This window comes from Passer domesticus, chromosome 1 (genome assembly GCF_036417665.1).
Source record: "Passer domesticus isolate bPasDom1 chromosome 1, bPasDom1.hap1, whole genome shotgun sequence".
NCBI lineage: Eukaryota > Metazoa > Chordata > Aves > Passeriformes > Passeridae > Passer > Passer domesticus.
In genome coordinates, this window is record NC_087474.1 from 121,931,374 (window position 1) to 121,959,205 (window position 27,832).

General features: G+C 37.3%; 1 protein-coding gene across 1 annotated transcript in view; it reads right to left on the reverse strand.

Annotated features, from left to right (window-relative positions):
• ATP6V1H (ATPase H+ transporting V1 subunit H) overlaps window positions 1–27,832 on the reverse strand; it is a 47,403-nt gene that overhangs the window by 4,447 nt on the left and 15,124 nt on the right. The window contains exons 5-13 of the mRNA XM_064386268.1: window positions 26,352–26,465; window positions 23,231–23,335; window positions 22,115–22,168; window positions 19,937–20,034; window positions 18,297–18,489; window positions 15,099–15,277; window positions 14,187–14,312; window positions 11,963–12,064; window positions 7,011–7,124 (exon numbers count right to left, since the gene is read on the reverse strand). Of these exons, the coding sequence (XP_064242338.1) occupies window positions 7,011–7,124; window positions 11,963–12,064; window positions 14,187–14,312; window positions 15,099–15,277; window positions 18,297–18,489; window positions 19,937–20,034; window positions 22,115–22,168; window positions 23,231–23,335; window positions 26,352–26,465 (1,085 nt within the window). The remainder of the gene's footprint in view (window positions 1–7,010; window positions 7,125–11,962; window positions 12,065–14,186; window positions 14,313–15,098; window positions 15,278–18,296; window positions 18,490–19,936; window positions 20,035–22,114; window positions 22,169–23,230; window positions 23,336–26,351; window positions 26,466–27,832) is intronic.

Consider the following 27,832-nt stretch of genomic DNA (forward strand, 5'->3'; position numbering starts at 1 on the left):
TCTAGCTTCATTTAGCAGATTCAGGTTCCCAAGAAACAGAATGCCTTTCTTCAACAAAAACCAAAATTAAAATATTGATTTTATTTTTCGCTATCTAAACAACATAAGCCTAGAGTCCCATACTTTTGAAAATGAAATTGAAAAGAAATCCTTCAAAAAATCTGCCACTTGACTCAATATATTCAAAAGACATTGCCAACATACACTGTTTACAGACAAATCATAAAGATATGACAAATAGTTAAACAAGTTCACAAGACAGGCAGCAGATAGAATAGTTTGAACAAACTGATCAGTTTTGCCAGCCTTATATTGGATTTCTGCTAGAGGTCTAGTAACCTGGAGAGAAGTTGTTAGACTAGAAAGAGATAGCCAATTTCACTAATTTATTGAGGCTTTACAAGTAGGTATTTGAATTACACAATTGATGTATTCCCAATTCTAAGCAGGCTAAATTAACCCATGAAAACATTGTCTTGTAAGTGCTACACTCCACAGATCAGCCATCCCTGGAACCTCTGATCAGTACACATGAAGTGGCAACACCATGACAAGGCTGGAACCATCTGTCTAGCCTCCATCCAATCCAATGGGAGGCAGAGCTGGAGCACCCACCCTTTAACCCATTCCAGCTGTGTAGGCCTGTTTCTCACATGGCACTCAGGGTATCCTGGTGAGACAGCATTTTGTTCATTTAACTCCCAAGTGAATTGCAGTGAATTGCTTTCTGCAAATAAGCTCCCTTGAACATGGTTACTGCAGTGTCACATTAACACTGGTGGTGGCTGGGAGAAAGGCAAGTGGAGCTCCACAGGGGCCACCACAGGTGCATTTGCCTCCCCACAGAGCCACAGTCACAGAAGCCAGGAAAGAAAATAAAGAAACTAGGTTCAAATCAAACCTGGAGTGATGTCAATATTTGGTTCTTGATATGTAATATTAACCTGTCTTACTGCTGGATCCAAAGTTATAATGCTGCACATTTTTATATATCTTTTCTATATACAGTATATTAGAAAAAAAAAATATACACATTATGTACTCCTCAATATCATCATCTTCACAGAAGTAAACAGGAGGACAACAGTTATAAAAGTAGTAAAGTAGCAAACAGAGACATCTTCCTAGAGAGCTGGGCTGGGAAGACTGCCAGAGCTGGAGTGCTACCACTGGAGAACTGCTGTTCTCTTGTGTCATTTGTTTACAGAACACAAATTTTCTTCTTTGACTCGGTGGATTTATGCAATATGAAATTCCCCAATTTAAAAATGGCATTACAGAATATTAAATATGTGTCTGTTATATCAATGCCTACCATGAGCAGTTTTGAAGGCAAGTCATCACAAACCAACAACAAAAACAAACCTACACAGCAGAATTAAAGCCACTTTGACCAAACAGCTTGGGCCTCCAACACATCAAACTGAAGACTTTTATAAATTATCTTTTCCAGTGGAATCATGGTGATTTTCACCCTGTGTCTCCTTGACCTATAAATGTGGCTGTGGATCTCAAGACAGAAAAGATACTGCAAACATCTCTGCAATTCTCAACACTTAGTTTAACATATTCCCCTTTATACAAACAAATAGAACAAAAGCCAACTGCCAAGATAAACCAAATCTAGGACATTGTTTAATTACTCACAGAAAAGAGATGCTCAACATTCTGATGCGCACATGAAAACTAAACAGTCTGAATGGTTGTACAGAAGGATTATGAACATTACATGAGGTGCTTTGTGCTCCAAAGAGCCCTTTCTTCAGCTGAACGCAGTAATACTAATAGACAATCTACAGATTATCGTGATTACTGAAAACATTACTCATAGCATGGTTTAAAGCCCTCCTTACGACATGAAATGCAGCATTCATGTGAGTCTTCAAACTGAGACATTACAAGAACCTCCTTTCCTCTCAGCAGTTTCCCTGGTTTTGTCCAATCTTTAAAAGTTATTCTAGACTTCCAGTTCACAACTTCACATACAAGCTATGAAGAAGCAGCACATCAATGAGCTCTTATAACAAAGCTATTACTTAAGCATTTGATTTTAAAAGAAAATAAACTGTGAAATCCAATTCAATGTGTGCCTATCAGAGAGACAAAGCACAAGCCATTTTTCACTTTTAAGATACGCTATGAACTAACACACAGAGCCATTCTGTGAATTTAAAAAACCCACTTGACTAAACCTTGCAATGTGGTTTGAAAACAGTTTTATATTTAAACAGAAGATTTAGTTACCACAAAGAACTTTTTTGCTTACAACACTTAAGAGCTTTTTATGCAAGAATGACCAACATCAAGTGTTTCACTGAATTTTCCTATCAGGAAATTAAGTTTTTAAAGAACACTAATCAGAAGTAAATTATCAAAAAGTTACTTCCTTGGTGACATGTTTTTCAGCATGGTTCATGAAAACGAGCAATTTCTTTGAAAAAAGAAAATGAAAACTGAGCAGAATGTCTGATATCTTCCATGCTAACATGAGCTCTAGAAATATTAAAGTGTTTCTGCAAAGAGTAGAGATCTCATGACAGAAAACATGAGCATAGTGTGAATCCCAGAGAGCATATGCCAAATAAAAAACACAGCCTCTACACCTACATGGAATGAAGTTTTTCAAGAATACATATTTATGTACAAATAAAAAGATGGAACACTCTACTAGACATCAAGTGTGCCTGTAATTAATTGGATTTTTGCTTAAATTGTCTCATTCTAGCTAGGAACTGTCTCTTAAGATTAATTTTTATCAGAGACACTATCTTCTGAAGCTTTTCATTTAGTTAACTTCTGTTAACTACTGAAAGGGAATTGTAGCAATAATGAAGGCTAAGAACCAGGAGAAATAAATATAGTGGATGTCATTATCCTGCAGGTATTGTTTCCTAGATTTAAGCCTACTACTCCATTAAGCATTCCATACCTCAGTGTTGGGATAAGGGAAAAAATAAGGGGTGAGGGTGGGTGCAAACTTTTTGGCTGCCAGTTAACAACCACTACACCCTGCACTTCTCACTGCCAAATGCAGGCATTTGTACAGAAGTTATCTGTAGAGTAACAGTTTCTAAATATAGCATATTGCAAACCCTAGGCAGTTTCAGACTTTTTACCATCTCCCTGCAAAATTCCTCATTTTAAAAGATGGAGAGCAAGTAATTTTGTCTGGGCTGTGCATTTAGAAAATCATGTATGAACATGCTGTGTATTCAAAGCTTGTCCAATTTGTTGCTTCATTCAGTATGCCCTTTATGAATTCCACTTCCATACCATACTTGATCACGCTGAAGTGACACATCCTAACTCCCACTGTTTAGCACCTGCCAACACACTCATACTCTTCATGTTCAGAAGGAGGTATCAAGGAGGAGGTCAGGAGCCCCATGCCCAAGCAGGTGAATGTCTGAGAGGAGCCTGTGCTGGAGCAAGGTCCTGACAAGGATCTGCAGATCCATGGAGAGAGAAGCCCATACTGGAGCAGGTTTCCTGGCAGGACTTGTGTCCCTGTGTAGGGACACATGCTGGAGCAGCCTGTTCTTGAAGGACTGCACCCCGCAGAAGAGTGACCCATGTTGCAGTAGTTTGGGGATGGCTGTTGCCCATGGGATTGACTCATGTTAGTTCTCCATGAACTTCTCTATCTCCCATGGCAGGGACGCCATTATGGAGCAGGGAAAGTATTCCTCTCCCTAACCAATGGGAGAAAACAATGCGTGACAAACTGGCCATTATGCCCATTCCATCTACCTGCAGCCCTAGGTGAGGTAGAGCTTGGAAGGAGGCAGAGGTGGAGAGAGGATGTTTTTAAGGTCATATTTACTTCTCACTATCTTGCTCTGGTTTTGTTACTAATAAATTAAATTAATTATCTCTAATTTGAGACTGTTTTGCCTGTGACACTATTTGGTAGGTGGTATCTCCTGGTCCTTATCTCAACTCAGGAATCCTTCATTGTATTTTCTCTCCCCTGTCCAGACATGAGGAGAGCAATACAGTAGCTTTGGTGGGTGCATACACCCAGGGTCAACCCACTACACAGGTTCTTACTATCAGCATGGGGTGCCATGACTAACACAATTCAAGGCAGATTGAAACTCAGGATTAATTCCCATGTACAGGCAGTAAGTGATGCTAAAAAGATAATTTTGCTCCTCGCTTCATCAAGTGCATGATCATTTAACATGCAAATGTAACTGGAATATTTCACTTGAACTTATCTCATCTGAAAAGCTGACAGCAGCTATTGCTTTTGCCAACATAGATTCACCATTTAAGAGAATGCCTGACAGTCTGATTTTCCCCCATTAATCCCTGACTTAAAAACCCCTAAGGGAAAGCCAGCTGAGCAGCCTGTAATGAACTACTCAAATTACTTAGGAGTTAATTGTCTCTAAGTTAAGCTTACAGTCGAATGATACAGCTGTGTTTTAGGCAGAATACTACTTCAGCTGCCCCATGGCACACCCTCAGTCCAAGTATCACAAGTTTTCCTTACTCTGTTAGCTCCAGGCACAGCACTTGCACCAAGCCTCATTGTGGCAGAGCAAAGCTTTATTTTCTAATCTTTCTCTCAGTTAACCTTCAGTAAACCCTGACTATCTCTGTCACACGTGTCACAGGCAGTAATGCCAAATTGTTCTGTGCCAGTTAAACTCAAGGAAGAAAACACAATTGCTTTAAGTGAAATAACTGTAATTCCAGAATAAGTGGAAGCAAGAGGAAAAATGTTTATTGTTTCCCCAGCTCTGAAAGCAAGGGAAACATAACCTTGAAGTTGCTGAATAACATATGCCAATGCAAAGCTTAGTAAGTAGGCACTTAAATCACAGTGTGTGGCAGTCAGGGGACTCAGCTTGTGTGGTGAGAAGAGACAGGAATGAAACAGAAGAGCTCCCAACACTCATCAAAAGCCAGATCTACACAAAGACAGATCTAGCTTCCCACATACAAACAGTGTGTTATTTCCTTCACTTAAGCTGTAAGTCCATGCCAGAGGGAACACTACTTTGGCAAATAAGAGCCAAGGACAGTGTGTCCCAGAGGCTTGTTCCACTATGAAATAACAAGAAAACATTCCCTTCAGAGATGACAATGTGAATCTGGAAGTGGCACTAACTTGCACAGATTCTTTTTACTGACACCTCTGAAGATCTGAAACTAGGTACTTCTGCCATCTCCCCCTCAGTCTCAAGTCTAAAGGTTCACAAACTGTGAAAAGCAGGCACAGAAATGTTCATACCATTAAAAAACCAAAACAAATCTAGAAGACCAGATGTGATGTTTTCACAAGTAGTAGTCTCTCACTGAAAGTGAGAAAAAGCCAGGCTTGGCATTCAGGAAAACTTTTCCTACCAGCGAGGTTTGTGCTGGAGAAAGACCAAAGGTCTTCCTACCAGATTTTCAAGACATCAGTACACACATGAAATAAAGCCCATCCCTACTGCAGAAGGCAGTATCAGTAACTAAACTTTCCATGCTGTAATCTCTATTTAGTAGCAGCTGGTTTGTAATACTCAGAATGTTTCAAAAGTATCAGAAAAGCATAGTGATAAAAGAAATGTATTAAACTGAGAGGCAGGGAGGAGCACAATATACAACAATGATCAAAAATTGTATTGAATATGACCATGTGTTTAGACTCCATCTCCACACACTCAGAAATTCCATGTGATTAATCCAAGTACTCATTACAGGTGGAGAGTATTAGCTGGATTTTTCCTAGTAGGGTATTTGAACACATGTTTCTCTTTTGTGAAGGTTCTCACGGCATGTGAGGGAGGGAGTAGGATAAAATTAATATAACATGCATGAGAGTTAAAACCCATATTGCTCAGAAGGGAAGGGAGAAATTTAGTTTTGTTTTACCTATGATGCACTGCAGAGAGACAATCGAAGATTTTTGTCTACTTAGCCAGCCTGTCACAGAAAAGAGGTGACTTAACCTGTCAGAAGGGGCTTGGTAGACCTTGTTCCCCTACCACTTTCACACTGCCAGCATCATCCCAGCTCAGCCTTTTAAAAAGTTCACATTCTGTCATAGGTGAGAAAATTAACAGAAGTTATAGATATGTCCAAACACTAAGCTTTTCAGAAATAAATGTTCTTTAAATTCAAAATTAAATTAGTCTTTTGTATCTCAACACTTACGTTCCAATATACTCAGATGTATTCCTGTATTTTATCTTCCTTTAAGGCAATGCCAGACTGAAAATATGAGCTCTGGTGCACTCATAATTAATAACCCGATTAAAAACTCCTAATTAGTATTTTTAACTCTCCATGCTTTATGCTTAGCATACCTAATTAGTTTTGCTACTTATCCAAAGTTGCTTCATGAACATTGCTTTTCAGAGCTTCAGGCCTTCAGTGCTTCTCTACAAAGGTCCTGTGTGCTGTTGGAAAGGCAGCATCACACACCAGCAAGTTCTGCAGCATAATTTGCCAAGAACTTCAGGGTTATTTGAGAACTACTCAATCAGCCCATAAACTTCTGCTACTCTACACACAGCTCAAATAAATTCATAGAATCATTACAGAATACCCTGACTTGGAAAGGAACCACAAGAACCATTGAGTCCAGCTCCTGGCCTTGCACAGGGCCAGCCCAAGAGTCATACCAAGTGTCTGAAAGCATTGTCCAAACACTCCAAACTCTGGTGCTGTGACCAATTCCCTTGGGAGCTTGTTCCAGTGCCCAATCACCCTCTGGATGAAGAACCTTTTTCTAATACCCAAACTAAGCTAAAATACATTGTTCAAGTGAATCACTTGTGACATTCAACCATGTAAGGAAGCTACTCAAATCAACTACCTCCTACATCATTTTCCAAAATACACAGAAAAACTAAGTTCTTACCATAAGCATCATATTATTCTGCTGTTTAAAAACTGCTGTCTTAAGACACAAAAATGTTATTTCTCCCCTAAAATAAATCTACTTTCTTGAATCCTGTCTCCACAACAAAGATTGCTCATGGTTATTAGTATGTTAAATAATTTTCACATACCAGTTGTGAACCATCAGCTTCTGCACAGCCAGCAGTGCATTATAACGAACTTGCTGGTCTTCGTGATGCATGTGGTTCATGACCAGCTGCTTGCCACCAAGCTGTTCAATCACTCTGAAAAACAGGAAAGGAGCAAGTTTTTTGACATTACTTTCAATTCTGGGTAGCTATCCTATCCAACCACTTCCCATCCAAGGCATAAAGAGGCTAAGTTTAAATTATATAATATTGATTTTATTAAAATTACTTATTTGGCAAGACACACATCTCACCTGACATGTTACAAATACATATTATCTTCTGTAATAACTACTGATTTTTTTAAGAAAAGCTTTTTTAAGAATTCACAACAGAGTGTTTATACTGGACTCCTGTTTGCTACTTTGAAATAAATAATCATGAAACGAACCCTTTTCAGAAAGGGTTATTTACTTTACACAGCTCTAGGAAAAGGGTTTTCAGGGTACAGCACTATCATTTATTAGGTAGGAAAGGTAGTGTCCTCCACCCCATAAATGGATGATTATCAGGTGACTCCATTTTTTGCAAGAATAAAGCCTCAATCTCTTCTGGCACTGTCTAAATACAGAAGAATGCTTGTAACCACACCAACATCTATTAAATCACCCACCTCATACATATAGTGCTTTTTGAGATTCAAACTGTACTAGAGCCACAGCTACTCCTGCACAAGATACAGAACTGGCTGTTAAGGTTCCATTCCCAGAAAAAGGATATGCTTCAGCTGCATCTTTCACTACAGACTTCACCACCACAGTCAGCCTTAGCTTTTTAACAGCTATACCACATCCCATGAAATACTCATGAAACCTTGTATTGCATGCCATGAATACAATATTTCTTAATAAAACCAGCAGAAGGCAACACACTTAAAACCTGAAAAAGTATCACCATCCAGATGACTTCACATGCAGCATTTCAGTCTGTCATAACAGTAAGTTTGGAGAGAATTTGCAAGGAATACACAAGTTGATTTACTCACTGACTTTCCTATGGTTTTTTACATCAGTTCTCTCACTTAGTAGTTTAACATGCTATCCTGTGAAGACACTGTCATTTGCTTTAGAGGCTTAACCTGATGTTGTCCTACCATTCTAAGCTCACATTAGATATCTGCATGTAATACTGCTCTTCTGATGGCCAGATTAATGCATTGCTGCTGCACAACACAAGGTATTTTTGCAAACTACAGAAGAGATGTGAAGACATAGAATGAAGATGAAAAAGAGAATTTTCAATTTCATTTTATAACTCAGTCAAAACTATCCTTAAGACCACAGGGAATATTATTTCCCAATAATATTCAAACATTTGTTTCATAAAGCAGGAATGGATTCAGAAAAGTGCAATTGTTTCAAGCTGGAAAATTCTTGCCAAGAATTCAAGAAGTTGTTAGCAATGTAAGAGTTTCAAAAAAACCTTTATGCCTGCCTTATGCAGCCTCACCTTTTTAATGAGTTAAATATAAAACCACTGCAACACAAAGGCAAGAGTATGAAACACAAACAATATTTTTTTTCTCCATTAAAGGACTTACTTAAACCTGGATTTTCAGGAAGTGAAAGGATGTGAAAAAGGCATTAAACTCAAAAGCTTCCTTATGCTAGAAGAATGCAAAAACCAGAATGAAAGGTTAAAAGCCTATAATCACAAATGGTAATAGGCTCTTTCAGATGACAATACATTACTGAAATTATGGCTGAAAACATGAGGAGTTGAAGAACAGCATTATCATTCTTGCATAATGCTGCCTACAGGTAAAAATCACTTCCCAGCCATGGCCTTAACCCAAAGGTCTAAACAGTGAAGAAGGTTCACAGTGAATCATGTTCCTTCAAGTTCCAAACATGTCCAAAACACTATATTTAGTTTCCTCTCTCCTCAACTGCTGTGTATTTTACAGAAGTAATAGAGCCCAGCGGAACAGTTACACATGCACATCTTCTGCAGTGACTGCTCCCCATAACATCACTGCACTAAGCCAAAACAGTGTCATTTCAAAAAGGTCTCTGGATGCTGAAGATTCAGGGTTTAACATGACCCATTTAGAGGGAGAAAAAATACAGAGCAGATAAAGACAAATGAATACAATTTAGACTGTTATAGCAGAAAACAAATATAAAAACCACACTACTAACCTTAAAGCCAGGGTGAAAAAGGCAATACAAGCTTTTTTCTGAATCCTGAACTAATAAAGAGAATGGCTCTAGGTGTCCATATATGTAAAAGACAAAGCCCACATTCATAGCATTCAAGAAATTCTAAGTGTTGATCATACATACAATAACCTGTGGGCCACATGGAATCTGTGCTGGCGTCCTGCATTTATTTTTAGTGACAGGAAGCAACAGAAAATAGAGATGTATAAAATATACTCTCAAAATCTTTGTGAACCTCACGAGAAGCCCACAGTGCTACTGTCTCAGCAATTTCATCCACAATGTGTAATTTCGAAAGCAACTTAAAATTATTTAAGCATTGGAGAACAGCCATGAAAAAACACAGTATCTTGTTAATAAGCATTTCTTTTGTCAGACAAAGGGAAAGATTAGCCAGAACTGCAGTTCTAGGTGTCCACTGTGCCCAGCAGGTGAACTCAAGTGGTTTTAGTATCCAATTCATCTCTGCAACCTTCCAAGGCTAAAGGATGATCCCGTTAGGAGTTCACAATAAACACTTAACAGAAACAAAAGTATTTAGGACACCTCAATTCTTCTACTCTTCTAAACCAAGGAACTGTATCCATTCCTGAAGTGAGTCATGAGCAATGAGAGTGTGAAATATCAATCACGAGTGGGAGCAGTACACAACCATGTATCAAAAAAAACATCAGAAATTGATTATTATGCTGGAATGGACACATAATCCATAGGTATTTTAAGATTTCAGTTAGTTCCAAAATTGCTGAAGTCATATTTGGTAAGAATACATTGGATTACAAATTAAATTATTTAAAAGAGATTGAGGCACTTCAGTTTGTTCAATTGAACATAAAGCTGAATAAGCCAAGACTGAAAACAGAAAACAGCTAAAGTATTAGAATTTGAGATAACAGTGTGGGTTAGAACAGTATCTAGGACACTTTTTATTTGCTGATGACCGCTTCTTTTGAAGGCTGGCACATTGCTGAATAGGCTTAACAGCCTGGGAGCTAAGTGGAGCTGTAGTCCTAACAACTATACATTTTCCCAGCTACAGATAGAAGGATACAGGTCCTGTTTATCCACTCTTCTGCTTTCAGAGTTTTGGTCCAGCAACCACAAGGCCATCCTAGCCCACGCATTCACGTAAATGCACACAAACTGTTTAAAGATCATGGCAAACATGTAATAAAATTAATTCATATAAAGAGCAGTTCAAAGCAAAAACAACCAGCATTAGCCAGTCCTCCAGCTTTGCCACTTGCAGCACTGTTAGTTTTCACCTTACTGAAGGATATCTTGCCTTTTCTTTAAATACCATTTCAGTCCTTACAAGACTGCAAGGGCTGTGAGTAGTTCTGGAGTCAACAAATCTTCCTAGCATACATACGGCCTGAAGTTTCAGTCTGTTGTGTCTGATTCTACTACTGTCAAGACAGTAGTCTGAAGTGTTCATGAAAGTCCCAACAAGGCTAGAAGACTGTTCTCATCTATTGAACTGGTTTTAGCTGAGGTAGCTACTTTTCCTCTTTGTACTAAAACCAGTGTTGATCTCATTATTGTGGAGCAGCATTTGCACTGCACCAAGGCCTTCTCTGCTCCTCACCCCACCAGCAAGGGGGCTGGGGCTGCACAAGGACTTGGGACAGGACATAGCCATGGCAGCTGACCAAAGGGATACTCTATACCATATGGCAACATGCTCAGCACATAAAACTGGGAGAAGGAAGAGGAAGGGGGGGATCATTCAAAATGATGGTGTTTGTCTTTCCAAGTACCCATTATGCATGATGAAGACCAGCTTTCCCTGGGATGGATGAACACCTGCCTGCCTGTGGTAAGCAGTGAATTAATTCCCTATTTTGCTTTAACCATTAAATTGTCTTTATTCAACCCATAATTTTCTTCACTTTTACTTTTGTCTCTCTTCCTTCATCCTGCTGTGGAGAGAGAGCAAGCAGCTATATGGACCCTGAGTTGCCAGCTGGGTTATACCATGGCATCCATTAAACCTTGCGCAGAAACCAGGAACAGACTGCTTCTTTGCTACAAAAATTAAGTCACATGTCCCTCTGTGTGAGTGATGAACCAGATTCCAGCAAAAACCAAAGGCTTTTTTCTGCTTCAATGGTCTCTACCTTAGAAGTGCAATTATTCAGTAAACACCTTGCTCACATGTTTTTAAAGCAGGAAAATATAGCAATGTCTGTGTGTATTTCAACAGGAATTTAAGTTTATAATGAACATGAAAGCTTTCACCAAAATGTGTATTTGTGTAGCTAAAACATGCTTAAATGGAGGAGTGGCAACTGAATCTGGACATCACTGAAATTACACCAGCAATTGTTTGTGGAAAAAACTTCTCTGTGGTCTTAAGTCACAAAACAGTCTTTAGCATTGGTGGAATAATCTATATCTATCCCAAGTCCAATAATTATAGTCCAATTAGTTATAAAGAGGAAAAATTATATGTTGATTAAACTCTTGATAGCTCTTCCAATTTCTTCTGGTGGCTGGCTTCTGCTTTTGTCTAAACACTGTATTCAATACTTACTTAAAACAATGGTTCTCTTCATGGTTAAGAGACATTGAAATCTATTAAGTCAAAGACCCAGTTTGCAGTTTCTCATCTGATCTAGTTTGTGTTTCTTCATCTTCCCAATAAATAAAACTTAAGCATAACCTGCAATCCCTCTGTAGCATATTTTAATATAAATAAGCAGAAATGCCACAGGCACAATACACACTCCAGCTACCTTCTAGGATAACAAGATACTGGCGTTTTCCTACCGTTTCCCACGGGGATAGTGTCGTACATATTCTCCCACATCATGAGCAGCTACAGCCAGCACCTGCGGATCATCAGAAACCTCCAGAAGTTTTGTCAGGATCCTAGGAAAGAATTTTAAAGAATCAAGTCCCAGGTTTTGGGTTGGTTTTTATCTTTTTGGTTTGGTTTTCTTATTGATTTTTTTTTAATCACTGATAACTTAAAATAACAAAGCCCATAAGCATAAAAATGTTTTACAAGTCACCCAAACAGTAAAGCAAGAACTTTCTCCAAACAATGCAGTTGTACTTAACAAAACTGGGAACCTGCCTTAATTAACAGAATTATTTAAAGTATTCACTAGAGTCAGTTTAGTGAGCTACATACACAAACACCTATAACCAAGGACTACAAAATCTCTCCTTTTTTACACTTTTGCTTCAAGACCAACAGTTCTGAGTTGTAGATAAGCTTCATTAAAAAGCAGTTCTTTCCTAAGTCAAAGACTGAGATGAAAGCTATGCTCCTTGCAAATTACTCCAGTGCCACGTTATTTTCATAGCATGCATAGGAACACAGAGCTGTAAGAAGCATAAAACAGCTTCTAGACTCTTAACACTGAATTTTTTAATTAAGTAGTTAAAGCACCTTTAGTGGAAAACAGCTACAAGTAACACTGTTCTCTAGCCAATAATGAGAAGGGGGGAAAATGACACAGATGATGAAGGTTACGCACAGCTGAAAAGATTAAACATAGAGATCACTGGAAAATTAGAGTATTCTATGCTTAGTGAGATGACAAATGTGTTCTAATCAGACAAAGTTAGAAACAAGCTGAAATAGTTAGGTTAAAAATTCAACTGGAATTTAAAAAAGGAACATTCTGGTAAAATTAAATTACACAGCCACTGCCTCCCTAGAGGCCAGAAAGTGACAGGAAAACCACTTCTCAAATGAAAATAATTTCTTTTGACAAGAAGAGGAAGGAGAAACTTGAACCACATAACATGAAGCAGAAGACACCAAAGATCCATACAATGATGTTGAAAATACAAGCCCAACATCAAAGTAGGCAATAACGGCAGAAGGTATGAAAACAATTATGTTTTACAGTAGTGTGAGTGTATTAGATTTAGAAAACTAATAAGCAGGCAGATAAGGAAAAATAAAATTATATGGCTCAAAGCAAATAAGGATTGTCTGTAAATGTCTTACAAGGCAAAAAATGAAGCTCTGAGGTGCAAGAATCTCCCCATTATGCTGCGGCCGAGGGTGGGTGAGTTTTTTGAGGTTTGGTTTTGGGAAATTTTTTTGAGAGTTGGGGGTGTGTCAGGAACTACTGAAGATCACTGTCTTTGTAGCAGCAGAAGCACAAGAAATTAAGTCCCAGAATCAGGAGAAATAAATACAGCAAAACATTGTAATCACTACAGGAAATACAAAGCCCCAAGATCAACTTCATGCTGCAGTTGTCAGTATCTAAAAATTTTAAGTCTATAGTCCTACATATTCAACAATATGCACTCAGGGAAGAATTTATCAGAATTTTTCTAAGGTGTCAGGCCAGCCAAAACACATAAAGCTCAAGATCACCTTGCTCTTGCCATGTCTTCTAATATCTCACATGCTCCATTTGACCTCCTGATTTCTGTTAGATCTGGCACTTATTAGCAAGCCCTGAACTGAAAGAACACCATGTGTTATCAGTTAATGACAAGAGCTAGGCATCATTTCAGGACATAGTTTCATATGCCAGACAGCCAGTCCTTGACTGCAAATAAATATGAGTTCAGGTTCACTTCATCTAAAAATCTACATATTCCAGACACAGTTCCAACACAAAATAGACACACTGCAACATAATGCATTGAGTCAAATTTTGCATGGAACAGTACCACAGCTTTCAACTCCCAAATATCCAAGACAGAAGTTCATTACTCAGATCAAGATCACCACATAACACAAATCTAAGATTAAGATACAGTAAAAACATTTTTTAATCAAATCAAACCTGCATGCAAGTTAAACTAAAGATATTCCCTCTATCATAAATAGATTTTCATCAGTAAAAGCAAATAAACAGTTCTGGTTTTTAAACACAGCAAACTATACATTCTAAAATAAGCAGGATGTTTTGACTTGCTTTCACTCTTTGCGTTAAAATGTAAAACCTTTATTAGATTCTGGTTCATTTAAACACAGAAAATATTGAAGAATCACATTATTCAAGACTTGAAAACTTACTTGAGTAGTTCGTAATTCTTCTCATTTAGTCTTACAGCATTCTCCCGCCAAAACTTCTCAGATTTGTGCACAGGACTCCACTCCAGTCTTCCTGACTTGAGCTCAGAGCTGTATTCATCAAAGGAGCTGCAACACAAGACCTAAATGAGATATTGGCCAAGCTTCTACAAACACTTTGAACCATATGCCCAAGCCTGTCCCTAACAAAGCGGGAGCTCAAATTGCTATGACACATTTGGAAGTCAGTGCTCTGCAGAGTATGAGAATTGTTCCCTGTCTCATCATTTTGTAACTAAGAAAATGCATGAGAGGCAAGAAGAAAAAATTGTTTTCAAATACAACCCTCTATCTATCCCAAAACACCATTCCCAGGAAATAAATTAAAAAAAAAAAAAAAGAAGGAAAAACCCAAGCCATACAAATGCAACATTTTGGAATTTAATTTTCTGTTTTGCTGGGTTTTTATGTTTTAACTTCCCCAATCAAGGATTTCTGTCTACTTCCATCCACTTAAACCTTGGACACTACCTACAATATGCATTTCAATTTAGGCACAAGACCAAGAACTAGGTAAACACCAGTAAAAACTTGAGTTCATCTGGACAGCAGAAATTATTCTAATCAGGCAAACTTCAGTTTTGACTGGAAATCCTTTAAGATCATTTTTCGAGTCCTTTAACAATTTCTCAGTTACAAACATCACATATATAAATGAAGACTTATTTTCTATTTATTTTCTATTCAGCCTCTAAATACTGACATACAATAGGAACCAACCAGCACATCTCTGTATGCTCTATCTTACTAAATAGCCTTTACATATCATAATTCTGTAGATATTTTAGCCTTACAAAAGAAAAAGGTTCTACAAACATTCACATAATTTTTTTAAGTGCACACTGCAAAGCATACCTAAGGTCCTGCACGCTCTCACCAAGCTTGTCCAGTAGAAATTTGATATCTTCACTGATGTCTTCATCATCATATTTCTGCTGATCCAAATTCTCTAGCTGCTTTAGAACCTTACACTGAATCATGGCAAGAGCATATTCTTGGCGAGTTTCTCTCTCAGTAGACTTCTCTAACAAATTCTAGGGAAGTAAAAATGTATTTATTTTGTTTAAGAACAGACTACTTTGAAACAAAGCAGAATTTTAAAGAAATACACTTACTAGAACTTTATAAATTACTAAGCCACAAAATCGACCACTTCCTGAAATAATCTCTTTCTTCTATAACAGAAAGTACTAATTCACCTGTTTTGAATATTTTCCACATAAAACTGAGGTGACTAAAAATACTATTCAAAGAAAAAGGGCAGTCTCAAATACCAGAACCTCCACCATAAACAAACACTTTTATCTTGGATTATCATTTTAGTTTTCTGTGCAGCAATAGCATAAGGCAGAGAGCCTTTAAAAAAATAACCTGAAGTTTTATTTCCAATTCAAAGTTACCATCTGGATTAGATCAGCTCTTTTTAAGTTTGGGAATATTCCAACTAGACATTTTTATTTAAACAGAAGCTTGTTGGTAAGATTGGAAGTATAAGCACAGAATGCAGTAGTGAAGTTGCAATATCATCTAGTCATTACTTTTCTACTCAGTTTTATCAGCTTTCAATTATATTTTTCAATCAGAGCTGGCCACCTGCACTTTTTGATAAAGCTGAAAACATGAATTTTATACAAAAGACAAAGTCCTTAATAAACAGAACAGGTGTTCATATAAATAGGACTTTAAACAGGACTTAGCATCTGCCAGAAATAAGCAGTGAAACTGTATAGATGGAATTTGACTGCATCACTCTTGTGACAGAACTATTACACTTGAGGTTCTTTTATATCAGACATCCTATTAGTTACTGAAGCAGAAACTGCAAATCAATTTTAAAACTTGCAAACTAAATATAAGTCATATTACTGCTTTTAATGGCCATATACAATTAACCTTAATGCACAAAAAGGCACCCCAGTTTCTACTTCAGTAAGAGAACTAAAAGGTAATTCACAGAAAGTAATGCTAATTTACTTAGAGTTAAAACTGCTAATGAGAGCAAATGAAAAATAATGAACCTTAAATAAGACAATACAACAGGTTCAAGGAGCAGGTGGAAAAGATTCCAAAGAACTCCTAGTTAAGATAATTGCAAGCAGATGTGGAAGCTATTCCAAATATTATTACCTATCTCATACCATAGTGAGATGCTCAAACTTTTCATAGTGAATTTGAAAGGATATGTTAAAGCAAAAACACAAACATATGACTATATAGAATAGATCAGTAAACTACTCAGTAATAAAAACCAAAATCTTAAGGTATAAGACTAGTTCTAGGCAGGAAACAGATGTAGAAGAGGACAAAAGTATGAAAAATGAGGGGATAAAATAATAGGTAGAGAAAACAGTAGATTCAAAGAGAGGAGTGCCCAATATTTATTGCTTTATAGAAAAAATTATTACATTTGCAGTTATATACTTCAGGCAATAAACTTGGCATAAAAGTGAAATGTGTGGAATTAGGAGAAGTAGTAGAGAGGACATCCAAGTTGCCAAGATTCATGGAGCACTTTCTGTAATGCATAGACAAACTGGGGAATCATCTAGCCTAGCCTTTTATTCAATTCCCTCCCCCTCTTCCAGAAACTGTGGCATCTCATACAGGAAAAGGATTACCTTTCCTCTGCTACCTATATTAATTTTGCTTCAGAACTCACAGCTCTGATGTCTAATTTCTAATCTATTATGTTCCTGGCTGCCAGTTAACAACTCATCTTCACGCCAACACAAGTCCTTAATGTTGGAGAAAGGAAACAGCTAAGTTACATTCCCCCAAGCCTGTAACAGAAACAACTTATTCTTTCTTAGCCTTTAAAAAAAAAGCTTCATTTTTGTCTCCTCTTGCAAAATACAGTAGATCTAAGAACTAGCAATTATTTCTCCTATTTTTTATGACCTCAGAATAGGAAGAAACTGGATATTAACTGCTGAGCTTCTCAGCTTCTTCTTCTCTTTTTTTTTTTTCCAATTTGTCTTGAAATATGTCCCTGCTTAATCCTAACATTAAGATCTTTAAGAACACTACAACATCTAGAGAGTAAGAACAGTAAGAATACAGTAAGAATATATAGTAAGAATAGCTCCTACTGAAGATTTCATACCACTGTACTCCATCAACAAGACAAACAGCAGATTCTTATGATCTGCCTTGTCCAGAAGTATTTCAGTGGCAGATGTTTCCAGATAAAGAGACAGACTAAGCACCTTCACACAGCTTATCATTGCTAATCAGCAAGTCAGTAAGCAACACTTTCCCTCTCCCCATTCTAATGTGCTTGCAACACTTACTATTGGAACACAATTCACATCCAGGAAAACAAACAGCTTCCAAGACCTGCATTTCCTACTCAGGATACCAAGTGCTGCTTGAAAAAACAGCATTACAAGTTGTTACAGCTTTCCTGTATTACTCACATGACACTTGGCAAGCATGCACATAAAACTAGTAACATCCGTGAACATAAAATGGCACTCTCACAGTAAAAACATCAAGCCTAGGTACCTAATTATCTTATATAGCACCAGGAATTTTCAGGTAATGCAGACACGGTAAGTCAACTAATCACTCTTACATGGGTATTCTCATCTGCCTTAACGGACCACCAAGAAAAGATTTTTGGACTAGTAAATAAAAATAAGTTCTCAGTTGGATAAACATATGCATTCAAAATAATACTTTGTTAATTAAAGCTTCATAAGGTAAAATTTATCAGCTATTAGTAACTCCAGGGTTTTACAGTAGTACCAGTAGAAAAAAAACTTGAATGAAAAAAAGAGAAATCACTAGTGCTTGTGTTAACATTGGTCTTTTTAGTCAGTCTTATTTTAAGACAGCATTGAATAGCAGATACCTATTACTAGTAATAGCCTTTATATTACCTGTAGCAAACACTCAAGTTAACAATAAGAAAAAAAAACGAGAAAAAAAAATAGTTACGCTTTCAATCAGCTTATTGATATGGTCCAGCAGAAATAACTGTGCATCAGCAACATTTGAGACCTAGGAATTTGTGAGAGAAGCACAGCACGACTGCAGTCAGCAAGTACTCACCCGAAATGCTGCAAGGATGATCCTGGTTACTTTCTCTTTGACAGATTCCTGAAGAATATCCGACAGCACAGGGACAATATTGTACCGACGAAGATATTCACACATTTGAGGGCTAAATGCCAGCAGCCACACACAGAAAATCATCTGATACTGGAGCTGAAAACCGCATTTGTTGCTCAAGACACCCATGATGCTAAAAAATTGACATAGTACATATTTAATTTTTAAATAATGACTACATAGGTTGTATTGCTCCAATCTGAAACATTAAAAGAAACGGTAACAACTTATTGGAAAGAGCTGCTGAGAATGAGCATACAACACACACTTCACAGTAACATGCATCACTATTAATCATTGTATAAGCTTGTTCAGAAAGCCATCTTTTAAAAATATGGTTTTTTTCACGTTAGCCTTAGAGCCATAAAGCAGCTTTTCCTATTTGAACTGATGTGGTACTGTATCCACCTTCTGGTTCACCAAGTCAGTTTTTTTAGTGTTATGTTTAAAGCATTTGTCATTCTGGAAGAAACAGAGAAATCTCAGCTACTCCTTCAGACTTAAATAAGTGGAACAAAATCTACACAAATTGAACCTTGTTCCTTAATTGTACTTGTCCACAGAAGTGTCTGAAATGAGCTGAAGTATTCAATATTTAACAGCAAGTTCTCAGAAAATGGCTCATAGATACAAATATACAAAGTACTGCTAGGAAAGTATTAGTACCAGAAGATCTTCAAGAAGACATCATGCAGCTGAAGTTTTGAAAATGTAATAAGCAATTTACAGGTCAATTTAATAATGCAATTTAATAACTCAATTTAAAATTTAAAAAATAATCTACATTCCAAATCATTCTTATCAAGTTTAAGACAAGTTCAAACATGGTGAAGCACAGGCTTATTGTAATGCTTTAATACTTGATTAAAAAGCTTCCTTGGTTTCAGCAGTATCATCTTGACACACAAGAAAATCACTTCAAATTTTACTTCACTAGGAATTTTGACTTTTCTCCATTTCGGTCTAAAGGGATATTTTCCATTAAAGTGCAAATTATGTACCAACCATCCCCAGTAGAGGAATAGATGGCAGAAAAAATTATTTATAGGCAAGCATTTTTAAATAAGATTAGTGCTGAAATCCTAGCCTAATGCAATGGTATTTATTAGGAGAATTGGATAAAAGACTGACCTACTTGAAGCCATATGTGGAAAAAAATTGGTCTTAGCTCTAGAAAATGTTTCTCCTTTCACTAATATTTTCAGACAGAACAATTTCCAAACTCAAAGACTAGGATGATTAGCAGAAACTCATTTCATTAGTCCTTGTTCTACTGAAAGATAAACAGAACATCTCTACTAAAAAATAAACAGAACATGTTCAACTGAAGACAAATGGTTGTACTCCCATTCAGATACATACTTAAGCAGTTCTTCTTGAACAGGAAAGTGACATCAATGCCTCGACAGTACAAGTTTCATTTGTCTATTTGACTCTGTTAATGTTTGAAAACAAATTTCCTTTGTAGGCAAAATAGAACAGCTGTCTATTGTAAGAGAGTTCTATTCCAATAAAAGGTCCCTGGGGAATGTACTACTCTAAGTGCACGTGTACCCATATAAATTGAAATAGGTGCTCACCAATTTACTCCATCTGCTTCTACCCATGCAAAGCGGTATTCATTGACTCTGAGCATCAGCTGCAGACATCCAGCAACACATTGTACATACTGGGAACTCTGGGTGGAAAAAAGAACACTTCTTACCAGAAGAGTCAGGTAGCAAGAGCTGAAGTACAGTTTCCCTAATTAGACTTTACTGGAATAAAAGGAGAGAGTTCTGAATATTAAAGCAGTGTTATGCAAGCAATACCACTCTACATTATCAGAATATTTGAACATGCCTTCCTTCAGTATCTATGAATGAAAGCTGTCTTCTGTTTGAATAAAGTTGCCAGAGAGTGTTTTTCTCTCTTCTTACTCAATTGTCAGCATTACCTTCACTAATACTAACCATACATTAATCAGATATGCTGCTGATAAAATGCTGCTTGCTTTTTTCCTCCTTATAAGCCTTTTCCTTGAAAGTCTCATGGTAGCTCACTCACATAATACAAGATAAAACCTTTCCAACATTTAATAAAGAAGTTAGGCAATCCCATATGAAAAGGAAGCAATAAACAGAATTGAAAATAAAGAGTAACTCATTCTGTGTCTCTCTTGAGAGATTTAAGTCCTTTATGTAAAAACTAAGTCTGTGCATCTGGGCTCAAATCATCTAGAATATCAATTTCCCTGTGAAAGTATTCATTTCCACACTCCATGCAAATAAAACAGCTATAAACACACAGACAGCTCTCCCACTCCAAGTAATGTATTAATTTATCTAGATCACCAACCCACTGAACTTGGAGTTTTCTTTTTAAAGAGTCTGTCACAAAAGCATTGTCTTCCAACACCATTATAATTGAAACTTCATAATAGATTCCAGTTCTCATTTCCTGTATAAAACGCTACAACTGCATCTCTAATTTACTCTGAAATTAGCCAAGACCTGCTTGAAAATCCTGCATAAGCTAGATCTGAAACCCGAACACTAACGAAGTTAATACTTACCTACTTTAATTATCCTAAAACATATTTGCACTCTGCTCCTCTGGGGCCCTGCCATGGCACAGTACATCCATGCAGTACCACAGTGCAATGAATACCGATTTCTGAGCATGTCAGAGAAGCCCATGGCTTCATAGTAAGTGCTGCTGTGTGCCGTAGAACTTTTTACTCTTTTATGGCTGTATGACAGTCTAACAAAACCTAACACTATGGAACACAGATCTGCACATGAAATACTAAAATGCTTCAACTTATATGCTCAGGCCATTGTTTTATGCTCTACCCATAGTCATGAACAACAGTCTTGATTTAAGAGATTTCTCCTCTACAGGAAGTTTACACTTTAAAGCCATGACTACGCTTTGAAGAACAACAAATCCCAAGGTTAAGTCTTCTGAGAAACTGTGACCACTTTCAGGCTGCAAAACGAACAAAAGACCAAACTGAATTCTACTCCACATTCAAGAACTATAATGAACTGCCTCATCATGCCACAACTCCAGAGAAAATCCAGTCAGGATGATCATTTGCATTTGTTATACTGCCACAGTTCATCTCCAAGCTCAGCAGCTTTTACAGCTACACGAAATTCAGTATTTAAAAAAATGTTGATGCTAAAAGGACAATCTGTTTTCCTCTGAATTCAAGCTACTCAGATATGAAAAGCTTACAGCTTTGAAAGCACTCTTGCAATTTCAAGCTACAGAGGTTTATGGGCAATATCAGTTTTAATATCTGATGTGCCCTTTTCTGAGTTCTGCATAGCACAACATCCAAAACCTTCTCAGTTTCACGTTTCTTCTACAAATCCAAGAGCTCAGTGGTAACCAGGCAGTACTGAATCACAGAATCATTTGGGCTGGAAAAGACCTCTAAGATCACCAAGTCAGGGACTTAAAATTATTTGAATATTAAATTAGTTTTATATAATTTTTCAAGTTTTGACAAAGAGAATACTAGATACATCAACAGCTTTAACAAGACAAACTAACTTGAAAAATATACACTTCCACTGCCAATATTCTATGTGAAATGAAGTGTTTAAAAATACTTTTGTTTCTTGGCGCCATCACCTGGCACTGTGTTGTACAGTTCTGATTCCAAGTACTTCTTATCACTGGCACCAGAAGAGATCTGCACCTTAATCCGAGGAGTGAACATCACCTGCCCAAAATAGCAGATTGACAGATTTCAAAGATATACTCACATCAGTTGTGGAGACTGCTCCTGCATCCACAGAACCGCCTGTACCACGTAGTTTCTAGGGAAAGAAAAAATAAACGTTTAAGATCAGAGTTGTTCTTCACCCTTAAGGAACAGCTGTTACCAAGTTTCTTTCAGTTCGTCAAACTTTCTAGTCATAAAAAAAAATTAGACCCTATTAGATATTTTTCCTACTTAATATATTACCGTCATATATTGTACTTATTTCCTACAAACACTTCATGTCTAGAAGAACGTGCTTGGAACCGATCTAGTACATCAACATTTTAAATTATTTAAGTGTGGATTGATTCAAGACATTTATTTATCTTAGAATTTGCAAACTGTACTCTTGCATCTTTCTGAAGGAAATTTCAATTTTATGATTCTCCTTCCAGAGGACAAAAATAAAATTTTTTTTTAATAAGCCCAGTGTAGAAAACCATGAAAAATATACCATTAATAAATCTACTGAATGTTTCTCATCTCTCCAGAATCCACTTCTACTACAACACTAAGAGAATGAGTGACAACACTGTGTACTGAAGGAAAAATGTCCAAAAATGAATACAAAGGAGAATGATTCATCTTTGAAGGACAAGCCAGAAGTCAGCAGTTCAAACAGAGTTAAACCATAGAAAAACTGTCCAAATAAGTCAGAATTTATTCCATTTCACGACACAGGACTAAAAGTAAAGGCTTTGTACTACTTTGTCATACAGTAAACTGGAAAAAAGTTTTGATATTCAGTTTCTGCTGCCATATTACTTTTCTTCTCAGCAAAAAACTCTGATAATCAAAATAGTAGAGGCAAGACAAAAAAAACCCTTCATCTCGTATTTCTCAGAGTCCAAAAGAAAAAAACAGTGTTAACCAACAAAAAAGGCAAAAAGCTTTAGCATTAATTTACATTTTAAGGACTGGAGTAAAACACTTAAAATACTAAGTTAAAAACTAAGGGCTTGAATAAAGAACATTTAGCTTTAAAAATTATAAAGTAAAATTTCATTTTAAAAGAACAAAACCAAAAATATACCTCTTGTTTGCACATTTATTCATTCATATTCTTGAAAAAAGTTTCCAAAGTTACTGTAAAGTTTAAACAAAAGCAGCTTTTTACCTGTGAACTAAGCTGAGTTTTAATCCAGTTGAAATAGTAATTCAAGTCACTGCCTTCCATAAGCTCCCTCCCCCAAGCAGCCAGTTTGGCAATAATTCTTGCTGCCTAAAAAAGAATGCAATAAACCGATTTTTCAAACACAGCAATTTCAGAATTCAGTGAGAAGTTCTGTAAACTTTGGAAACCAATTGTAGATAAAAGATAGTCCCTTACAGAAATCTACCTGTTTTCTATGTAGGAGACTTTTCATGCCTGTTAGCAGTTACCTGTAGCTGTTGAAGTCCACAAGGAACCAATAAAGAACTCAGAAGGAGATGGAGGGATGCTGTCAATGGGCTACTGCTGTAGGACACCACTAGAGTCAGAAATCAATCAAAAGCAAGACACTTGATGGCCCAACACATGCAGGCTTGATTTAAGCAACTATGGCATATGCCAATACAAATGGAAACATGGTATTGAAGGTTCTTTTGTATTTAAAATTAAGGAAGTCATCTTCAAGAAGGGAGAATTTCAAGCCCAGAAACAGCAGAGCAGAAAAGTAAAATAGAAGGTACAATTTAAGAATGAAGTTGGGGAGTAAAAATGTGGTCAGGTTTCATTATGCCTATGGCTTTAAGAATACTTAAACAAGAGTATATTTCTACATCAGACTTTCCAAATTATATTTGAAGTAAATCTACATTGCAGGCTGAAGTTAATTTGCAAAAGCATTTGAGCCAGCTTACATATAAAGAGGCAGTGTAACCAAGAAATTATGGAAGCAGGGGTTCATTTGCATGCACACAGTTCCATGATACAGAGAGGACACTATTCCAGCCACCTCTGTATCTTGCTGCATTCACATGTGCAGCACCACCACCACTGATTCTAGAGAGATTACAAGTGTGAGTCTGGAACAACAATCACTACACTAAAATGTGTCAGATCCCTTTCTTAATGCAAGTAAGTCACCCTAAAAAATGCTATTAGCTCCCTAGTCAACCATTCTTCTGAGTTAAAACTGCTACCTGGCCCCTGAATGAGAGATCATTTATGCTCAGCAGAATTTGAGCCTACAGAGGGGATAAGTATTTTTATTTGCCTTCTCAGATGTAATGATGTGGCATCAAAAATCTTCCAGTGTGCATAGTAAGGAGAATAATAAAATAAATCAAACAAAAATCACACAATCCTAAAACTTGGGTTTGAAAACATTTATGTGCTTAAAAAAAAACATGCACTGTACTAAAAGATATAAGAAGGCAGTAAACTTAGTGGATCCACTTTAAGTGGATTCACTTCACTTAAAGATTCCATGTCTTGTCAAATTATTTGTATATTTTTGCAGTACCTAAAGAAAATAATATCTGAATAACACAAATCTGAGTAGAGAAATACGGACCATCAAAATTTCTATACCATATGTTTAAAAAAACACCATTCCAGGGAGACTAAATAGTTTGCACTGCAACAGTGTAAAAATTATGCTTTACCTGTGTATTTCGGCAGTCAGCACTGTCTGACTGCCCAAAATGCAGTTTTGCAGGATGGGTCTTCAGTAGCACTACTGCAGCTATGATATTTTATGAAAAATCCCTTCCTAGGATTTTTTCCCCTCCTGAGAGCTGAGGGCCTCAGGAAAGAAAAGTAAACAATAACTATCTGCTGCTGTGGAATACAACAGGTGCATCTTCCATTGATCCATGTGGATTGTTTTCAATTGATAACCAATCACAGCCACCTGTGCCAAGGCTGTGAGCAGTCACAAGATTTTGTTATGCATTCTATTCTATTCCTGTTCTTTGTAGCCTTCTGATCTTTCTTCTCTCTCTGTTCCTTTAGTATAGTTTTAATGTAGTATTTTAATATAATATATAACATAATAAATCAGCTCTCTGAGAAAAATGGAGTCAAGCCTCGTGTCCCAACACTTGGAGCATCCACCGCAACACACTACCACCAAAAAAATCACAAAACAAACTGCATTGGCCAGCCACCTCCTACCTCAGCTACATCAAGAAAACTGATTCATATCGAAGCAGTCAATCTGATTAGATAAATAAATAAATCAAGCCTGACATTTTTCTTGAGAACACGCCAGTTCACTGTTCAAGCTGCAGTACAGCCCCAAACACAGCTGCTCTGGCCACACCCCAGGGCAAACAGCATGGTTTGCTCAACGTCCTGGAATCCTTGCACCAGTTCTGCCCCACAGCCTAATGCAGACCAGGTAGTGGGTTTCTAGTTTGAGTCTCTGATTTGACTCTACCATACCATTCCAGCACAAACATATGCAGTATAGAAAAATTCATAGCTGTGCAGTTTTCTCTACCTCAAGCCATAATACAAGTTTCACTGTTGGAAACTGTGGTCTCCACTAGGAATTTACAGTAATGCAAACATATTTTTGGCCCACAAGAAAAAAAAAAACCTGCTGAGATGAAATGTCCAGTTCTCAACACTGAAAACAGAAGAATATTAAGATTCAAAAAAAGCTACTCCATATACAGGAGCAGCAAACAGTAGTCAAAGCATAACAGAAACCATACACTGCACACGGCTGCACTGGGTTTGGCTGGGATTGCTCTTCACAGCAGTCCATGTGATGCTGTGGTTTAGACTGGTGTACAAAACAGTGCTGGTAATGTATCAATGTTTTAGCTGCTGCTGAGCAGCACTTGAACAACATCAAGCACTTCTCTGTTTCTCACTCTACACTTTCAGTGAGTCAGCTGATAAACTGAGGATATGACAAAATAAGGTTCATCAAGGTAAAGATATTTCCTTTGCACAAGATGAGAATTTATATTCTAATATTTGTACAGCATTGAATGGCAGTTGTGATAAAAGATTTTCAGTTATGTTTTACAGTACTTATTGTTCTACAGTCCCTGCTTTTCTGAATTTTTTAAACCTGCCCTAATCTCCCAGACATAAACCAATGCAAATTAACAACATTACTTTGCTTTTTAAAATGTGGTTAGGTGAAGTTTTTACTAAGAATGACTCGTCTAGACTGCAAGAAGAAAACTTTCCAGTCCCAGCAGAAGTTTAGTTTCAAATTCCAAAATCTCCTGAAGAAAAAGAGAGCCAGCATTCTTCTCTACCATCTTCAGAGACACGTTCATTTGAAACTTACCATATGCACAGTGAAGAGATCTTGTCGATTCAACATTGGCAGAAAATAGGACCATGCAGTGTTTTTACCACGTTTTGCATAATCAAAGAAGATGCAAACACGTTGATGATTTTCCTGTAAAAATTGAGAGAGGAAAAGATGACAGATTTGTAAAAGCATTTGACATAAAGCAGCTATTTGCTCCTTGGTATGTTGGCATAGATTATCAGAGTGTATCCTAGCTTGTAAGAGCCCACAGAAATTTTTCAGTTAGACTGAAAAATTTCTTGTGGATACAGCTCATTTCAGCACTCTAACATTAAGAGTGAGAGATTTGGGGTGGAGGAAACAAACCTTGAAGCTTTAGTTGTATCCCAGTACTGCAACACCTGCTGAGCAAAACCACATTCTTCTGAACATGCAAGTGTAGTAAGGCAAATGAGAAACAAGTTAAATGCTGTCATTTTTTTAAAGAATGACACTACTCTTCATCTAGCCAATTATGCTTGATTAAAGTCCATGCAAAGTCCACTTCCACACAACAGCCTGTTGTTCAATTTCTACAAGTGAAACCTTAGGGGTGTAAATGAGCCTTTCCATTCCTGTCAATGGGAAATGAGCACTTCTCTCCTAGATCAGGCTGCAGCTGATTCAGCACTTATCTCAGGCAACCTGCATATCTGTAAGAGGACATTGCCACCAGAACTCTGCTCTCCAGGGCTCCTACGCTGAGCCTAAGAGACCACAACTACCTGAGCCTGGGCACTGGGGACAGCCTCTTCAAGTATTTCCCCTAATTACCACTGTGCAAAGCAGCTATTACAGTTCTCTTTACAGCAAGCCAGAGAACAGGCCATACAATCATGAAGGAAAAAGAAAAGTTCTGCTGTTTCCTAATAGCCTAGAATATAGACAGACAGTCCCAAAAAAATCTCACATTTGAATTCTTGCTTTTCCTCAAGCATTTCCTTATGCCTTCCAGTCAGGCTTCCTGGTGGACTGGAAGCTTTCCTTCTGAAGAGATGTTTCCTCACTGAAGTCAAACTACTACTACCAAGTACACAACTCCAACAAAGAAAGGCAAATGAGAAACTCACAAAAGGAGTATCTCAGTCTCCACTATGCAAAATTTTAATTTTCAAACTCCCTTAGCCCAGAAAGGCTTTTCTCCATCAGTTCTGCACCCTGTCATTAACTCTAGGGATGAAGAACCAGCTAAGCAAGCCTCCTTGCTGGAATATGATCCATTAAACACAAGATAACCTGAATGTATCTATGATTCAAACAGTGGCATCTTACTAAGCCTTAGAACTGCAACCAACCCCTTCCCTGAAAGTAGCAGTCATTACCTCAAAAAACAAGTTTTCTCGCTTTTACTCTTTCGATTCTCTTCCCCGTCCCCCTGCTGCAGGGTGGGTGAGTGGCTGTGTGGTGCTTAGCTGCCAGCTGGGGTTGAACCACAACAGAATTGTACCACATGGGCTGCAAATTGCTGTCCTGAT